This window comes from Poecilia latipinna, unplaced genomic scaffold (assembly GCF_001443285.1).
Source record: "Poecilia latipinna isolate Pla-1442-1.1 unplaced genomic scaffold, P_latipinna-1.0 Scaffold2240, whole genome shotgun sequence".
Classification (NCBI taxonomy): Eukaryota; Metazoa; Chordata; class Actinopteri; order Cyprinodontiformes; family Poeciliidae; genus Poecilia; species Poecilia latipinna.
In genome coordinates this window covers 30,786-50,440 of record NW_015114856.1, presented here as the reverse complement: position 1 = coordinate 50,440, position 19,655 = coordinate 30,786, and the positions used below count along the sequence as shown (strand labels likewise).

Here is a 19,655-nt window from a genome sequence, read left to right as displayed (position 1 = left end):
TTCTTTGTAATAAACAGAATTAAAGCTTGTAATTTTTGTACCTCCTCCCCCCACCCACCCACCAAGCTACAGAAAAGAGTGCAAGATGCAGCTATGTGTGGTTTGAAATGTATTTTAGAAAATGGTTGATTAATGAGTGGTCAACAAGAAAAGCAATGTAGGGATAAAAAAAAAGTGCTGTAGCAGTGTTTTGTCTGGCCTCGTTCTCCCATTTGTCAAATGATTGTGAAACACCAACTCTTGTAGTCGTGTTGCAGGTTGCAGAGCAACAAGAAAATGTGGAAGAGAAAGATGGAACCTAGCTTCATAAACTGGATTTTTTCCTTGAATGTCAGTCACATGCTACAAACTGACATTTGCCAAGACAAGACTGGAAGGTTCCCCGTTTGTTAAGCAAGCCTTATTCCTATCTGTGCACAGGAGCACACCGCCATCTTGTGGTAAAGACAAAGATACAGATATTTCTCAGACTTGAATATGTTTGAACACTTAATTTACTAAAATTTCAAAAAAGTGTTTTAAAATAGCACAGTTTGCATAATGACTGATTACTATGGCTTACAGTTAATATAAAGCCAAAATTCAGTTTCTCAAATTCAGAATAAGAACATTTTAACAATTTTTAATACTTAAAAAGGTAGTTGGAAAATCAATGTGTGCGAGTTCCATGTTTTTAAGTGGTCTACTGAAATTACTTTAAACTTATTGAGATGCATTCGTAGATCGTCTCCAGTGGGGGAAAAACTGAAGGAAAAACTAATGCAAGAATTACTTTCACAAGTTTTACTTTATTCAACAGTTTAAAACCATGATTTTACATGAAATCAGCATATAAATGAATAAAATAACTTGTAAATGTCATCATGTCCTCAACATTTCCCTCTGACTAAATAAACCCATTTTTAAAGAAACATTTTTAGTGCTTTATATGGCTGTTCTGCTGTGAAAAACAAAAATCTAAACCTAAAACTTAATTTAAAGTTCTTAAAGGCAAGAATAATAGGCAATACATGGAGTGGCAGCTCCTTGCTGATATAAGAATATAATCTCTTGATCTCACGTTATGGCTTTTATTTAATTTCATAGTCGTTTTGGGGGTCCATTTGTGTAGCATAAAAACAAATGTTCACAACATTTACATTACTCTTGTCGTGTTCTGTTCCGAGGTGTACAAAATGTTATTCTTATACATATTTTACTCCCGTTTCTCCAGACTGACCTGAATAATCCGAGTTTCCAATGTGGACAGACTGAAACTCTAACATCTCTGGAGAATTGTGTGACATTTTGTGAACCTCTCCTGAAAAATTAACATCTCAGACAAATGATCGCTACAAATGCAAAGCATTTTCAATTTTTTTTGCAAACAAGCAACCAAATACAGGTGAAAATCAATCAAGTGGGACAAATTCACAGCTTTGGAAACTATAAACACATTTGTTGTACTATGTTTTACAAGCAGCTCACATGACTGAGAAAGTGCCCAAGAAGGACCAAAAATGAGACGGTAAAAGAAGCAAACCTTGGCTATATGACTTCCATCCTGGAGGATATGCTAAAGGGGAAAGTTGAAACTTGTCCAACATACAGCAAGGATTTTTTTTTTTTTACTTACATGGCTTTACATTACTGAGTGCATGTGAAGAAATAATGAAAATCAGATCCATCAGGTTTTAAAACGAGGTAAGCATACCCTTTAACAAAACAAAATCAAAAGTTTTTTGTTACCTTAAGTTGTAATTTTAATATCCCATAAAAATATTAAATTTCTTTTCTAAAAGCGTCGACAAAGCGAAACGCGTGTTTACCGTTTGAACCATGGCTGGTCGCGAATGAACTGCATTAAGGCTGCCGAGGAAAACATTCCAGGTTAAATGGCAGCTGCTCATTGTGCCATTCTGTGCTCAAAGTAACGTTCAACCCAGCTTTCCCATCGACTAGGTGTCAATTTTGTAATTGTAATTGGACGTTTGTAAAACAATTTAGCCCTCCCGCGCGAGCATTTTACCCTGTCAACAGTCCAGCTCACGTGCGCTGTTACAAATGCCCCGCTTTCTCGCTTTCTAATAAGAACAGCCGCACGCGCTCCTCCTGAACATAAGATCGCGAGAGGGTTAACGCAGAGGGTAAACGCAAAGTCTTGTTCCTTTAAAGTCTAATAAGATATAATGTGGTAAGTTTCTTGACCACCAAGAGAAACAAATGCCATGGGGAGGCACCGAATGCTTCGTTTACAAGTACTAAATAGAAAAATGTTGGAAGACAAAGGAGCGAACAAATCGGGAGCCGTTTAAAGTTGCGGGTTAAAAATTCTTTGAGATTAAGTGGTTACTGCATGCGTGCTTTACTGGACCCATAAAACTAGGGGTTTCTTTTTGAGGTTCTTTGTAGCTCTTGAATCATTTTTGAATCCCTTTAAGTTTCACAAAAGACAAAATACAATGACAAATAAACGTCTGGGAAAAAGAAAAAAAAAAGGATCAAACACCGACTTTCTAGTCAGGGCTCAACTCAGCAAAGATGGCGGTTCAATAAATGAACTCACCCTGAAACTAAGAGGTTCCTTCACAGCTAAGACAGACAGGACTCACTGATAAGCGAAGGTTTGCCTTTCAGGCTGTGCTCTGATTGTTTGAAGAGAATACATGAATACATTTCGTAGAAAAATAACCATTTGCAGCCACTAGGCGGGGTGCTGGTCCTGATTATCAGATCGCAGCTGGCCTGGACTCTACTTTCACACAACTCTGTTGCTTTAGAAACGAAAACAATGCGAGGTCTGTTGTATTGCACATATAGGAAAAAATAAAACTTCTTGTTCAAGTCTGCGACATTTGCGGTGGAGTATCCCTGTTAGAAGCGCTGGTATTTAAATGACTTTGAAATGATACAAGTACCGTAATGAGACGGTCAGGAGAAGTGAGCAACTGGAGCGGTGAGAGAAGACGAAGCCCATCTCACTATTTTTACATAAAGCATTCAAAAGCTTAGAAAAACCTAACAATTCGTTCCTTTCCACTGTTTATTGATGGACCATTATTTCACCATTTTCAATACGACATGCTACCACTAGGGGGAGCGTTCAAATCAACCTCTGAATGTCTGAATCTGGGTTTTGGTCATAGTTTTGACTCACTGCTCCACGTACAGTCCTTTGTATGCTGGTGAAGGGAATTTTCCTCTATAGTTTCAGGGAATATGAAGTAATCACAATCATCAGCTGGAGAGAGAGAGAGGGGGGGAAATCCACAAAATCAATAAAACCGAACAGAAAGGGGCAGTGTGGCTCCTTCTAGTGGTCATGAAGCCGCCTGTAAGGCAGAAAACTGGATTTTATCGTAGATTGTTTTTCCTGCATTAACACAATACACACCCATTATAAGACAGCATAATAAAGGCAGCAGTGACAGCAATTCATGATTGATTTGACTCTAAAAAATACACAGGGTTCAGCCTATAGCAGGAAGTCTCTCATCCTTTATATTAACCCTTTTTTTATCTTGAAGGCACACAATCTACCGCAGAAGTATAGTAAGAACCTTTAATTGTGCAAAACAGCTCAGTTAGTATTTTGTCAGTAAAAGAAACGTGTTGCATTGTACGCTCCACCAGAGCTGCTAAGTGTCTGTGTGATTTAATCCAACAGGAACCCCTCTGCGTTACATCTGTTGGCGCTCCACGTTGCAGATGAAAAGTCTGTGTATGCAGTGGCGAAGGGCGGCGTTTCCACCAGCGCGATGAGCTCCACTTCCGTTTGAAAGTGGCTCAGAGACGGTGAGGATGTCCAGACTCGGCAATCGGCTCTTCCAAATAAACACAAACCAGAAATGTTAAAAAGTAAGCAGCACTTCTTCTTTATTCCCCTTTTTAGTTTAAGCATCCAAAATTGTGTTTTCTGTCAAATGCAGCATGGTCATCGGGCGGTACCTCTGCTCCAACCCGCTGCAATCACTGGGACTTGGGCGAAGAAGAAGTGGTTATGGGTGACGGTTTGGAGGCTCCCGACGCCTGTGCGTTGACGATGACCTGGATGACGAAGTCCTTCTGGATCTTGGTGTCCTGCAGGCGCGTCTTGTCTGTCAGCAGCTTGCCAGAGAAGAACCAGCGCTGCTGCAACACGTCGATGTCCTCCTGGGCCTGCAGCTGCTTCTTCAGCTGCCCGATGGTGTCGGCCATACTGGCGTTGAGGCGCACATCCTTCCCCGTGGACAGTCGTACCTAACAAAGCAGATGGTTGAACCGGCCAGATGAAAAATCTTTAATAACTTTACTCCAATTTTACTTCATGGATTACCACAGACAGAAGCTGCATTTAAAATATAAATGTGTGTAAAACTTTGTTGATATTCCGCTAATGTTGAGGAAAAAAAACAAATTAGCAATTGTGTTGTTTCCATTAAAGAAACAAAATCACACATGAACCAGTTTATGTGACAAGTCGGTAAAAAACATGCAGCGCCATCACCGCCTGACTTCTTTATTTTTTCTGCCAATAGTAACATCTGGTTGTTGATCACGTGACTCGTGTGATGTGGAAAAGGTGTTTCTATTACAGTTTTGCAAAATACACAAATTTTGAAATGGCTGAACAACCACACCACTCTAGCGCAAAAACTGTATTGAAATAGTTTTCGAAATTGGCATGCATCCATTAAAAAATTTATTTTCATAATTCCAATTTCCAATCTCTTGACTGTGTATTTTAAAAAGAATTTTTGTAAATTTCCACCAAAAAGTCAGAAATTTTTAGATCACAATTTTTTTTAGCAAAAAAGTTAATTTCTGACTTTGAAAAGTTTAAAATTTGCGAGAAAAAAAAACTTTAAATCTTAGGAATAATCTTAGAAATTTGAAAAAAGTGGAAATTTCTCAGTTTTAGTTGGAAATTTTCTGAGTTTCAAAAGTTGAAAGTTTGACTTTGAACTCAAATTTCCAATTTTTTTACCTAGTAAATTTCAGTGTTCTAACAAATTTTCAAACTCAAATTTCCAAACTTTTTCTAGAAAATTGACGGAAATGCACTTCCCCCCCCACATCTACCACAAATTGTAGGATAACTTAGTAAGGCACACATCGTAGTACAGGTCTGAGAGGAGTTACCTTGAGTTGAAATTCTTTTTTAGATGCTACGGGGGGTTCAGGGCTGTCACTGCGGTCCTCATCGCTGCATTCTGAGATGAGGTTGACAGGGGGCGCTAGGCAGTAGACTGGCAGCTGGTAGCGATTACCCAGTTCGTCGTAACATTCGGTCAGCGTCCCTGTGAAAGGAAGGGAAAAAGCAAACGTCTAAAGTGTGTAAATGTGAGGAATTGTCCCGATGGAGACGGGCCTCACCGTGCGGCAGAGTGATGCTGGCTCCATCCACTATCGCCTGGGCCAGCTCGTGGTCATTGCACTCCAGGGCCACGGCGGCGGCCTTCAGGGCGTCCCAGATCTCCTTCCGGCCCTCAAACGCCGGTGCCGTGTCCCAGAACTCGTCTCGCTTGCTCCTCAGCTGTCCCTCCGTCATTGGGTAGTCGCTCTTCCACTTGGGACGGTCTTTTTTCAGCGGCTCGTTCCGTCCTGGGAGAGGGAGAACGATAAACTAACAGCAAGAAAAAAATATTTCTGTAGGATACATTGGCTGAAATCTTTGTCGCATAAGAAACTTCAATGAACTCTGTTACATCTTTGCAGTTGAATCATTTCATGTTTGGACAGTTTGTGCCCTCTGGTTTTGGATGTTGTGCATCTAGAAGGATTTCTGCTCTTTTTGTTTTTACTTTCCAACACTTGTTAAGATGGGTAGCCATGGCAACAAGTTTTTTTAAACAACTACGAGCAGCTAATTGTCATCTCAAAACCTCAAATAATATGTGAACTTTGACCCAAGTACCAGAGAGCCTCAAATTCAAAGAGGAATAGCAAAAGCAAATGAGGTGGATTAGCATTTCTTGCCAATAAGTTGGATGATGTCATGAAAGACATGTTATTGTGGAATAGCATCTCCAATGCCAGAATATGGAGCTGTTAGCATGTCATGAGATTGTCACACAGCAAGTCTTCAGTCAGAGGCCTCTTCAGATTCATTGGACAACTGACTGCTACTGGAGTATTTTTGAACTGAATTTAGTTAATTAGGACTGTTGCTATTGTACTCTGATGCCCCTAAATAAAATCCATTGCAATATCTGTGTGTAATTTAACCATTTTTTTTTTTTGTTTTTTAGAAAATATAGTAGTATAGAATGGATTTGTAATCCTTACAGCATGATGCTGGCACCTCCTCGTGGGGCACATGGCTGATTTATGCTTTTTTTAATTACTTGCTTGTCAATTTAGTTGGACACCCATGTCCTGCAATTGTTTCCTACTTTTTATAATTCCCTGATGACAGACAGTACTTCTAAAAAAAGTTTTACAATCCATTCCCACTTTAGACTTTACATTCTACAAATATACACTAATTTCCATCAAATCCCAGTAAAATAAAAACTGTTGTTTGCAGTTGTAGCATGTCAAAATGTGAAAAACCTCAAAGAGGCACAAATACTTTTTCAAGCCACTCAGCCACATTAGTTTCTAACAAGAATATATTTAAAGAGCCTGAATGAGCTCTGCCCAGTTTCCTATGAACACAATTTGATTGTATTTGCATTTTAGGGCTAAAAAAAAATTTAAAAAAAAGAAAGAAAGAAAAAAAAAGACTTCAGCCTTAGTGTTCAAACATTCGTAAGCACAGGAAAGCAGGAAAGCACCGTTCCATTAAACCAGGTTGGACATAGTAAGAGGGTGAATAATATCCGATAACTGGACGATTCAGTGAACCTTTGGTGAACAGGATTCTTGGTTTGAAGAGCATGGAAACAACTTTTTGTTCAGATTGCAGATTTTTCGCAGGCTGGTGTGTGTGCAACAGATATGAACCCACAGAATATGATTCTCATTTTAACAGCAATAAAAATACATAAAAATAATTTTAAAAAAAACCCTGGCAGGGAAGAGAAATCGGATCCGTCAGAGACAGCAAACACTCCCACCACACACCGACGTGTCGTCCCAGTCTAAAATTAGCAGGTGCTGCAGAGCTTGCAATATGCATGAGGGATGTGTACCCTACGTGTGTGTGTTTGTGTAACCCTATCTGTGTCGTCCACCATCGGTTTCAACACAAAGCGCAGGCACGACTTGGACACTCTGCCGCTTCCCATTGTTTACTGAAGCTCCTAATGAAGTCATACCTTCCTCTGAACATGTAAATTGTTCCTCAAATTTTTGTCAAAAGACATGGCTTTTGTACTGCAATATCAGAAAGAAAAAGATGTCTGTACCCTTAAATATGAAGTACAACACCTGCTTCAATTAGACATGGGAGTCACTGGTTGGTGTGTAAAATATAAATCAGAACAGTGTGACATGAAGACCACTGCCTCTATTTAGACTACATATGATAAATCAAATTTAAGACCTTTATAAGACTATTATGGAATTTAAGACCTATATCTATAATTTCTAAAGAAATTTACAAACTTCATAGCCAACTGGCAAGAAATTTGCACTTGCCCAAGATGGATACAACAAAGCAAGATAGCTAGCAAGGATGTGTTAGCAGTAAGTTAGCGGTAGCCTCAACTGTCTTGAGTTAGAGAACCCAAGGACTATGACTGAGTGCAACTCAAACTTTTTCCTGACAGAAAATCCTGCAAGGAAAAAAATTAGAAATTACACACACAAGACTAATGCCATCAAGATAAAATTTAAGACCGGTGATTAAAATATTAAAAGGTCTACTTTCTTTTTAAATTAATTTAAGACATTTTAAAACCTTCATTTTAAGACCTTCATAGATTCAACACTTTAAGGATGCATGGAGACCTCAAGAGAGAAATCATTTGTACACCAGAATCCAGCAATTTTCAGAATGACTGCCTCTGACCAAATATACAAAAATTTTCTGCCCATTTGGTAAACTCACCATATAGAAACACCACTAGACTGTCTGACAACAACTTTCTTATAAAAGTGTGAGAGTTGGATCGGTTAGAGTTTCAACGATTACTTCCAGGAACCACTGAAACAAACAGCCGCCATTTCCCACAGAATGTCAACCGTCACCCATTCTGATGAATGTATAGATCCAGAAGATGCTGGATATATTAATATTGGCAGGATAATCTACTACTTTAACAAGCACTGCATTAGATAGCTGGAAGAGGCTTCCAAACAAAGAATAATACACTTTATTGGTGCAGATATGAAAATTTGACCGCAAAGGGAAAAAAAAAAGAAGGGATTTCCATTTAATTTCAGCTCTGTAAAAAAAAAAAAAGGGTCAAGTTTGGTGTATCTCTTCATTTACAGTTGATGTGGTTAGTAGATAAATAAACTGTTTACTCAATGTCTGTGTACATGCCATTGCATTTTGGTTTGTAATTAAAAAATTCACATCAATTTTGGGAGATTGGTGATATTGGCCAATACTTGCATGTCAAACCAATCTTTGTCACTGATATTATCTACCTCTGCAAAGGTCTGAAAAATCAGCCATCGTCTTCTTTTGTTAACAATAATCACCCCACTGTTGCCATGCCAACTCAGCAATTTTATATAAAAATATATTTAGAAACTTCAGTCACAAAAAAAAAAAACTTGTTATGAGTCAAAATAGGAATTGGCAAGTCAGGCTTTTTTCAGATCAGTAACTGGTTCGAAAACTGCAACCGGTGCACCACTAGTAAGAACTCAGAGAGAGCACTCAGCAACAAGAAGAAAAAGAAGAAAGGCCTTCCAGAGGCTTTGAAACAAAACCTTACACAAGATCCAAATCTCTTTTATAGTCATCTAATGTGAATCAGCCTCATACTTCAGAGCAGTGCCCAGGTCATCTGACGGTGTAGCAGATACTTTACAGATCATGTTTGTGTTGAAAATGGAGCTCAGGTCTGGGGTCAGGGAGAACTATCCACATACATTACATTAGCTCTAACTTCTCTGACAAGACAGTCATGAACTGTTTCTACTATAAATATTGACAAAGGGAGATTATTATAGTACAGACATCACAGTCACTCTAATCGAGTACGTCTTTAAATGGACCCAACCGTAACGTAGACAGATTTAGCTACCCTGCCAACTGCACATTTGTTCAGCAAAACTCAGTTTGTGTTGTTTAATCTACAGATAAGCATGTTCAATCTATTAAAGCTCAAGTAAAGAAAGTACAAATGATTTGAAATACATTTTTATGCATCAAAACACAATTAAAATGATGGCTGCACTAATTCTACCATTACATAACAGGTGATCGGCCAATGCATGTGAAATCGTTCTCATCTACCTCCACAGAGGTCTGAAAATCAGCCATTGTCTACCAGGTCATATCTACATGTGTGCAGTTAATAGTCTCCCTACTGTTACCTAGCAACTTTTAAGACCAAAAAAATATATATCTGTATTGGCAAAAATTGACCAATACCAAATGGCCATGCATTAAAAAACAGGAGGAAGTTGGACAACAACTGAGTCGATGAACATAAAAAAAGAAGCTGCATTTCATGGAGGATAGATTTATCCTTCCCAGACAGCAATTGTGATTTTATTGTATTGTTCCTCAATTTAGAACCACAATAAAACCTCAAAACAGTAAGCTTGACTGTGTTTAAATAAGATTCCTAACTGAAACCACTCGCCTTAAACGTCTTGCCCCCAAACTTACTGAGAAACTTCAGAGGACTCAAGTGGGAGAAGCACAGTTGACGGGAATAACTGTGGTCTGGTGTTTGGGTATGAAAAATAGGCAGAAACAAAAGGAAGTGATTTGGAGAACAGCCCTGCTGAACACAAATAGACAGATGAAGCAATGCATTACAGACAGATGAAGCAATATCAAGCTGTTTCGCTCCTGCTGGGCTCATAAAAAGCAGGGTCCATGTGAGGAGGCTGCATTGAAGCGGGATATATTTATGAGCGCTAATGAAAGGAGTCATGAACAAACAAATAAAAAGCCTCTCTGGTGCTACGTTCCATCAAACACGCCATAAACACACAAAACAAATGAGAATGAGAAAAACAACAGGTGGTTATGAAATGATTTTCTGGCTCTGCTGTAGCATCGCGCTGCTAAGGTTGCGTTTTGCCTCAGACATTTAAACAGCCTTACACATTCTCCTGTTCTGAGGTCATTAATGCATGTTGGCGCATTCTCTCGCTCAACACTAAACGCACACGGAGCGGCCTTTTTATTGTAGCACAAACTAAAAGGCAACAACTTGCTACAAAACAAAAAATCTCCTGCTATGTTTAAGGCAATCAGAAACACTGTAACTGCTTTCAGCTGTACTTTTGTCAGCTCATAAAATTAGTAAAGCAAAACTGAAACAGTATCAGCATGTTCATCCAGGTGCTGGTAGAAACGCTGGCGGCGTGATGCTCCCCGTACGGCGGTGTACGGCAGGCGCTTAACACATCAACATGTTTTATAGGAGTGCATACTCCCAGGTGAAGTCAAACACCTCTGTGCAAGCTCATCACCAAGGCAAATCATCCAGGTTTCTGGAGTGGTTTCCAAGTGGGTAAAGTTTAGCTCTCATATTACTTAAGTGTTTGTCGTTTGCATGTAGGACTATATTGAACCTGATCTATGTGCTTTTTTTGTTGTTGTTTTGTTTTAAATACAGACTATCCAACCATGATGAAACAAATGAAAGTTGTTTTGTTCCCCAATAAGAGTATCTCCTGAGTACCAGGAGACTTTTCTAAGAACCGATGTTGGATCACTCTCCGTTCCTAGGAACAACCCTTTTGAGACCTTACACAGACACTGTTTGGAAGAAGGCCCAGCAGAAACTGTGCTTCCTGAGGAAACTCAACAAGTAGAGCTGCTGGTCATCTTTCTATGCTACTGTTATTCTCTCTCCAGTGTTTGTTCATCTGCCAGGAACAATTGGGTCTGCAGAGAGGATCAGGGCTGACCTTCCCTCCATCCAGGACTTGTAGGGAAAGGAAAACATCTCTGCAGACCCCACACATCCTGGACACAAGCGGTTCAGACTTTCACCTTCACGTCGGCATTACGGAAACGCCATTTGCCAAAACAGAGAGTTTCTTCCACCAAGATGTTTTGATGCATAAAGGTGATTTAGAAATTTCCTCGAATCCCACCACAATATGAGTTTGGTTTGCTTCATTCCCAACTAGTCTGCTGGTTTATGACATGGCTAGCAGTACTGATGAGCTGAGGAGAATAAAACATGTTAGCTCCTGGGAGAGCGGTCACCTTAAACCACAAGGGACCAGTCAGTAATGCTTATCAAGGTTAGCAAGCATCTTTTCACGGCTGGACGCTGAGCTCGCATACACCATATGCGCGGGTGACGCTTTGATTAAAAACATAACTGGACCACATGGTTGTCTCAGGACAGAATTTAAAATTAGTTGAACTTTATTTTTAGCTATAAATCCATCACTGCATACATTCAAAAGTGACCAATGAAACTTAACTGAAACAGTTAAAAACTGAAACTGTATGTAGCACAACTGGTGGAAAACAATGAACAACTGTTTCCCACCAGTATTTCTGTTCATTATTTACAGATGCTATTATGAAACCTGGAGTGAAAAAAAACTGAAACAGTGAAAGTAACCTTCCCAGTCATTTTCCAGTATTTGGGGTTTGTGAAGGTTTTCCACATAAAAGTTTGTTACATCACAGGAGGAGTCATTCTTATCATAATATTGTTATTTAAGATAATTGGGCTCAAACTGGGGCCCTGATAACATCATTTTTAAATAATTAGCATACGTTTCATAATATTTGTACTGGTGTAAGTTCATATTGGCCGCAAATGCAAGAAAACATTTGGGAGCTGTACAATTATGTCACACACGCTGCTTTGGAAAACTATTACAATCCAAACAAATGAATTTGCTTTTCAAACAATTCTAGATTTCCCTCAACAACCCAGTGCAGACCCAGCATTAACGTGCTCTGGTCAATAAGCAGACTGCAGAGAATTAACCAAAATCCATCTGGAATGATCAGATCTCAGTTGCCTGCAGAACAGGTTGGCACATCACACAATGTGCTTGTCAGCAGGGCAATAAACAGAACTTCTGAAGGGCTGCTTGTGTTTCTGAAAGATCCAGACTTTGAAGAAGTAGAGGGGATCGTCTTGCCTCTCGACGTCAGATCTGTTCACAGTTTGGAGAACTTCAATGTGCTCCTAAAGACTCACTTTTAGTCCATGCTATTCACGTTAAGTAAATACCATGGACTATGGCATTTCCTGACAGTGTGATTTATCTGCACTTTTATTGTTTTATGGGATGATTTTATTACTTTGTTTTTACCTTACTATTACTGCTTGTTTGTTGTACTGACAACTCTCTGTTGGAGCAAAGGTGAACATTTAGTCCAGTTCCAAGATCTTAGGCTAACATGTTCAAACACCACATCCATCCAGGGGTCATGATCATCTACATCAGTCCTCCTTTTGAACCAAGCGCTATACTGCTAAATCATTCAATTCACTGGACAAGAATAGTTTGTCATCTCAAACCTAAAGTGAGCAAAAGTAATGGAAAATAAAGTATGATGGCCCAAATACACCAAAACCATATTCATACCACAATGACTCGAATGTAATACATGCTGACCAATATAAAAGAAAATAGCCACGTATCACAACTGAGATCGAAACTGAAATATTGACCAGTATCGTTGCCATCATAAGATTTATTATCGAGCAGCCCTGAAATAAAACACACCTGTCTCCAATAGAAATATAGTGGAAAACATAATTACAGTTCTATGCAAAGCAATTAAAGATGCAGTAACACTGAATGAAAAATATAGCATTGTGAGTTTCTGAGAGTTGATTTAAGTACCCAGAAACGCAACATATGAAAAAGCTATGGTTAAAGTTGGATCACAAGGCTAACCTTTTATTTTATGCTATGTAAAAAATGAAAGTTTGCAAAAAAAAGTTCAGATTTTTGGGGAACAATTGGATTAATACAAAGATGCATCATTAGATGAATGGAAATAAAATTATCAGTAGCAGCCCTAGTAAATTACATTTAGGTAAAAAAGAAAACTTGTGAAAATAAATTTGCTTAATGAAAACATGGACATTTTGAAAAACTTTTGGATAAAAGGTTTTGGCTCTAGGAAGAGGTCGTTTCTTTGCCGTATCGAAAGTGATATTTCAAAACTGCAACAGAAAACCTTTTTTCGCATCACACAAGTCACATGATCAATAACAGGCTGTTGCCACTGGTGCAAACCATGAAGAAGAAAACAACAGGAAGTAGTTGGAGGATGATGGCATGGCATGATTTTTAATTATTTAATGAACAAACTAATTCACATGTGATTTTCATTGCGTTTCTTAATTGAATGGAAACAGCAATTGTGGGGTTATTGTGTCGCCATTAACTGAACATTGACAAAGTTAATAATGAAAACATTGTTACTGTTGCCTTGCAGCTAGGAAGGTCCTGAGTTCAAATCCCAACCTGGGTTTTTCTGCATGCAGTTTACATGTTCCCGAGTGGTTTCTCTCCAGATACCTAATAAACACATATATGCTAGCTAACTGGCCTTTTTATTGAATAAAAATAAATACAATTTTGATGTTCATATCGAACACATTAACAGAATGAGAAATCTATCCAGCTACTTGATTATCCAAGTAGCTATTCCATCCAAAAAAAGGGTTGCTTCTTCCCAATGTGTGTAGTTGTGACAAAGAAAAAAATCTAATTACCATAGTGCATTTAGTGATACTGTAATAAGAGTAAATTAGCAGTATATTACACAGCTTTATTTCTAAAACATCTGAGTTTTAAGTACAAGCTAACCCTCAAGAATTATGATAGTCACCAGATATCTTTGTTCCAGATATTTTGATGTTGCAACTACATAGAAGAATAAGAAGAGATCATTTAGTGTTCCTCCTGAAAACGGTCAGTTTATAGAATGAGTCCAAAAGCACTAAAAGCAGACAGTTAGAACATTACATCCCAGCCACGAGCGTAAGCTATTTACATTTTTAAGGAGAGCTGGACGACTACAACAAGTAGGAAAATTCCTTAGAACAAGGAGGCATCTGTAAACAACAAAGCATTAAGTCAACATACAGTGATAAAAAAAAAAGCCATCTTTTCATTTTTTTAGAGAAATTTAATTCCATGCAGGGCATTTTCTTAGAGATTCAACATTATTGGTACTTTTCTAAAACGATATTAGCATGTAAAGTTTTATTTTGCAGTAAGTAAAGTTGGGTTGTAAAGTGATTTTTAGTTTGAAAAGACTGAGGACAAATGTCTCTCTTTTTCTTCCAAAAACTGATTCACATTTTTCAGTTAAAAAAAAAAAAAAACAGAAATGGGGAGAACACACAGAAACGCAAGAACCCGTTACTCTGACCCGTAAATAATTTAAAAAACAAACCAAAAGTAAGCTTTTAGTGTGTCTAATTTCCTGTGAATCTGGGTAAGGCCGTGTCGGCGCGGGTCCCAAAAGACACAGGAGTCAGTGATGCAGCAGGACACGATGATACTTGCAGTTTTTCTCGTTAAACAGTGACTGGGAGCAGAGAGGAAGAGGGAGGGCGTGTAGATATGAATCAGAGCGGGAAATTATCACCAGCCACAGTCATAAACCAGAAGACAGCTTTAATTTTAAACAGCCACTTATTGGCCTCTGCAGTCTGTACTAGGAATCACTTTGGGATGCAGACATGAAGGCAGGGATATGGTTTACTTTTGCATGAAGCTGAAGAAAATAAAGAAAACACTTAATCCTACTTCGAAAACTGGAGGCAACTCGACATCCTTGAGAAAATGAAGGTAGAAATTATTTGCATTCTCCCTGGGCTACAAAGGTGTATTATGTCCTTCATAGATAAAATAAATAAATAAATATTGGCCAAAAAACTCATGTTAGTCTTAGAAATGTTCTTGTCACACCATCTTATCTTTAAAGTGTTTAAAACCGTCCTGATCAAACAAAACCAAATGCACAACTGGGTGCAAAAGCAAAGGCCTCAACCACACTACTTTAATTTTACACTAATATTTTTTATGTTTGTATTCCACAAATAGCTGCAGTATCTTTTGTATTTAAATATTCACTTTGAGATAGAGGAAGCAAAAATAAAAGTTTTCCCCAAGTTCTGCATATGAAAGGGAGGGGCAAGCAAAGTGGAAAATCTTGATTTTATCAGTCAGATATCCCTAAATAAACTCTTGACGTTCCTGTAGGTGTGACGCTCCGTGTAGGACTCTACAGCTTTTTCAAAAACAAAACTTCAAAGATGATGGACACCAGTAATAATCTCAGAAGAATGTTATGGTTGATGGGTAAATCCTGAGAGAAAGATTCATTTTAATAAAAAAAAAAAAGGAAAGCATTCCAGATGACTGACAGTATTCCTAGCAGTTGACATTCCAGCAAGTTCACCTAGAGGGAAAACTAATTGGAATGACGACAGGAACTACATCTTAGGGCATTTTTACGCCCTAAGATGTAGTCCAGTAGACTCTGTTCAATTGGAGGCCAAAATTGCGACATTTGTTACATTTTCAGCTGGTGAGATTCTCTTTCACACTGCACTGTGTCAAACAAACCAAATGCTTTGAAAAACCTGTTCTCCTCCTTACCTTTGGTGGCGCTGCACTAAGAACCACTGAAGCAAACCACAACTAAACCCCTGAAGAAGACACTGAGCGCAACTTCCTTCTTCACAAAACGTAAACAAAATGAGTGGCGTCAGATTTTAGTTTTTGGAGGATTTCTCTTTAGTCTTTAGCAAAAGACTACAAACCGTTTTTACCATTTTACGTGACTTGTGGTTGTATTTACCCAGAATGCCGTGCACTGTAGTTTGTTTGTTTTTTTTTGTTTTTTGGTCCGCATCAGAGTTGATTGTGCATTCACACCTGCCCAAACAAACCGGACTTTCTAGGCAAATAAACTAGAGTTCGATTAAAGCGGACAAAACAAGGCCGGTGTGAATACACCCTTACACTCTTCATGCGTCAGCTAAGTGAGGCCAAGTCTGTACAACTGGAGAAACATCCATTAGGTACAATTAGAGTCACTGGGGGTTAAATCTCCTAGAAGAACAGAGTAAGCCTTGTGTCTGCTGGACCAAGATTCAGAGAGGACCACATGGAACTGCTTCATCTGGTGTTTTAGTATGTATAACAATGTAATCAACAGCCAAACCTGAATATATTAAATCCCACACCTGAAGCGTTTTTCTGAAATAGTATTTTAGACCAGAACAATAATCCAAAGCAAACCCAGACTGAAACCCATCACCATTCAGAAATAACTGAATACATATCAGAACGCCAACACTGTACAGAAGGCCTCATCAGGAATTCATTCAGGCTGAGGTGGCAAATAAAGTCAGACAGTGGATGACGGCTTCATGTCATTTATGCCAAATGACATGTTGCTGGTTGTATTTACTGTGTTTTAACTTATAGGTATGGTGCCCAAAATAAGTAAAACCTCAGACACAAGTCACTTTGTGAGGCAAATATTTAACTTCATCACCGACACTTGGCTGAAATTAAAGTAGAGCAGCAATTTCCAGTTTGTTCAGTTGAGCTGTGAATACAGCACTAACCCTGATCAGGATGCCAAACATTTATGTGGAAGAACAAAGAGAGGGAACTCAGCAGTGTTTAACTTACAGGAAAGAGTGACACTGACTGATATGAAATCTATATCCCGGTGTCACATCTGCTTATTTTACAGAAGAGAGGCAGGAAGCAGAACATCATCATTACTATTATTAACATAATAAAAAAAAAGAGTTAGACATAATGTGTAAAGTTTGAAAAAAGTAATATAGCAAACACAGCAAATGGGTCAGAAGAGGATGAAATTTGACCTTCTGGTCTTTGTGCAAAACTACGTGTTGTTTCCAGACAAACACTGCGTGACACTCTGAACACACCATTCATGGTGGTGGGAGTATCATGCTGTGGAGAGACTTTTCTTTGGCAGGGACAGAACTGACTGGGGAAATGAATGGAGATAAATACAAAAAAACAAAATAAAAAGAAAACAAAACACTGGAATAAAAAACTGCTAGATAGTTTGGGATCACCTTCCAACAGAGCAACAGTCCAAAACACAGAGTCAGAGCTGCAATAGTTTAAAACCAATGGTAACCTAAATTCAATAAAGAATCTGTTAAAAATGGTATCAATATCCACTCTCCATAAAGTCAAAGGGAGCCTGTGTTAGTTTGCAACAATGGATTTGCAAAAATGTAAATTTCTAGTTGTGCAGACTAGATGTTGGTCTACAAAATGCTGACTCAGTGGGGCTAGATACTGATGAGTGCCAGACTTTTTTTTTTTTTTTTTTACATATTTTTCTTTGTAAAAATTATCAGAAACCTCTTCCTTCCACTTCAACTATGTGTCATGGGGTCTATCAAATAAAATGTTATTGTGACTAAAGACAAAATGTTCAGTTTCTCAGGGGGGTTTGTAAACTTCTGCAAGACAATGTTGTGCTCTTTCATTGCAGAACTGTCACAAGGCCAACATGCAGAGTTTTTCAGCTGTGACAGGAGGGAAGCAGTTACATGCTGTGCAGAAAAGTCCCAACAATTCAAACGTCAAGTGAAGAGATGAAGGGGAAGTATATGCAAAGTAAAAAAAAAAAAAAAAAACATTTTAAAATAGTATGCTAGGAAATGACGTCCAGTAAACTGGTGGAGACCTGTTTCAGACCAAAGGTCTGGTAACGAGTCAAATTATTGCCGAGTCCCAGGAAAGCCATTTTACTCTGTTTACTTCTTTACACAAAGGCATATAATAATAAAAAATAAAAAAAACAGGGCAGAACAGATGTCGGGGGATAAATATATGCCATGGCAACAGCAGCAAATGTAACCATTCAGACTGACGCAAGCCAGGAGAGCCGAACGTTTTTACATTTTCTACACTTAAAAAACAGAAGAAGAAGGAAGTCTCACCTCCTCGTCCACCGTTCCTGGCCGACCCTCGGTTATGCGAGTCTTCCCAGTATCTTCCCACACATCCTCCCATGGTTGGAGGTCTGCGCTCTCTCTCCACGGGGTTTTTACTTGATGAACAGGGGGGTCATAGCGGACCAGGACGACGAACTAAGTCCGACACGGAGGGAGGCAGGTGGCAGGTAGAACGTTCTGACCCCGATATTTCATCCGTATCCACAATGTGGATACCCAGTGAAGGCGTTTCAAAGCTCGCAGCAGATTTTTAAAGTCAGTTTGAGCGCTTTCACTACTTATAAGCGAACCGTTTATATGTTTAAACTTCAACAACCCAAGATGAACTGTTATTTTAGAATGCAAGAACCAATGTGCTTATATTCCAGCTAACATTGACAATTAAAGATAGTTGCGAAAGGGTCGCAATGCGCAGCTTTCACGCTAACAAGCTAACCGAGCTAACTAGTTAGCCACCACAACATCAGTAAACACAAACTTCAGCTAACCAACATCATTTCCCCGCTTGCTGGAAGTCCCACAAGTGCGAGGGAGGTAGTTTAGATTCCCCCCAGAAGCTCGGAGAGAAGAGGCACTGTTGTCCCCAGAAGCTGTCTCAAACGCAGCACGTCTTTAAACATCGAAAACGTCTCTTCTCGCTGGTAAAAGGTGACTTGAAGCGGTGAGCTAACGCCACCGAACTTTTCTGGAACGCATGCGCACGAGCGCGCAGGTGGGTTCATTTTTAAAGGTAACCGATGTTTCCCTTCACTCTTGAACGAACAGCAATTTTGGTCACACCCTGCTTTCACTTTGTTAACTATATTTATTCTACAGTTCGGAAGAAATAAAAAGAAAACGAAAAAAAAATGAAGTAATTTTACTTAGTTTCTTTTTTGTTTTCTTTTAATCAATTTGACACTTCCATTGTACATGAACTCAAAAGGAAATGGTGAAAGTTTAGTCTATTTATACATAGCGAACAGAAAAAAAGAGATAAATATAGATAAGTTAAGGAAATTAATACGAAGCTTCTCTAAAATCTCATTTTGCTTTGCATTATTTTCTTCAGTTTACCTAAGATTTAGATTCTTCAGAGTTGTTACCACGGTCAGGTTAAATGGGCCATTTGAAACATTTTTAGTAATCCAATATTCATTTCGATTCTGTTTCTGTAAACCTGAGCTCAGTTCATATAATGCTAAAGGCTTAGGAAAGGTTTATTATAAAACACTATAAACTTTATGTCCAGGATGAATTTAATTCAGTTTGTTTGGGGAGGAGGTCATTTGGTTTTTGAGCTTCTGACAATTATTTTTACCAGCTCAGGAAATATCAGCAAAATTACTAAATTAGCCTTAAATTATGAATGCACTGGGTGAATTCCAGTTCTCTTCGAGGCCCAGGCCAGCAGGGGGCTCAATGAGGCAAAGACTTACTCAAATCAATTGAAAAATACTTTATCCCAAAAGGAATTTTAATGTTGGTATACCACATCATCTTTAAAGTTTCTTCAGAGTTGTCGTGGATGGGAATGCTGCTAGGAAGGATCTCCTGTAGCAGTCAGTCTTGCAGTGACCATGAAGAAGCCTCTGACTGAAGACTTTTGCTGTATAACAGTTGCATGACTGTCATGACCTGCTAACATGTTAATATTCAGGGAGCACAGACAATATT

The 19,655-nt window shown here is 38.7% G+C and overlaps 1 protein-coding gene across 3 annotated transcripts; it reads right to left on the bottom strand.

Annotated features, from left to right (window-relative positions):
* Positions 1-768: 768 nt before the first annotated feature.
* Positions 769-18,704, bottom strand: ubtd1b (ubiquitin domain containing 1b). Of its 3 annotated transcripts, none has more exons than XM_015018167.1 (5): positions 17,985-18,704; positions 5,335-5,562; positions 5,101-5,258; positions 3,928-4,218; positions 769-3,804 (listed from the first exon to the last, which is right to left on the bottom strand). In XM_015018167.1, the coding sequence occupies exons 1-4, from the start codon at positions 18,055-18,057 to the stop codon at positions 3,949-3,951; spliced, it is 729 nt and encodes a 242-aa protein (XP_014873653.1). In that variant the 5' UTR covers positions 18,058-18,704; the 3' UTR covers positions 769-3,804; positions 3,928-3,948. The 3 variants fall into 3 exon arrangements, with proteins under 3 accessions (XP_014873653.1, XP_014873654.1, XP_014873652.1); XM_015018168.1 differs by having other exon boundaries at positions 769-3,798; XM_015018166.1 differs by having other exon boundaries at positions 769-4,218; positions 17,985-18,703.
* Between the last annotated feature and the right edge of the window lie 951 nt (positions 18,705-19,655).

What these genes read in the sequence shown, in the direction of transcription:
- ubtd1b (XM_015018167.1), bottom strand. Translation starts at nt 18,057, where the DNA reads ATGGGAGGATGTGTGGGAAGATACTGGGAAGACTCGCATAACCGAGGG. An exon ending in CAGCATCACTCTGCCGCACG is followed by an intron (nt 5,259 to 5,334) that starts GTGAGGCCCGTC and finishes TTCCTTTCACAG; the next exon opens with GGACGCTGACCGAATGTTAC. An exon ending in AAAAAGAATTTCAACTCAAG is followed by an intron (nt 4,219 to 5,100) that starts GTAACTCCTCTC and finishes CTGCTTTGTTAG; the next exon opens with GTACGACTGTCCACGGGGAA.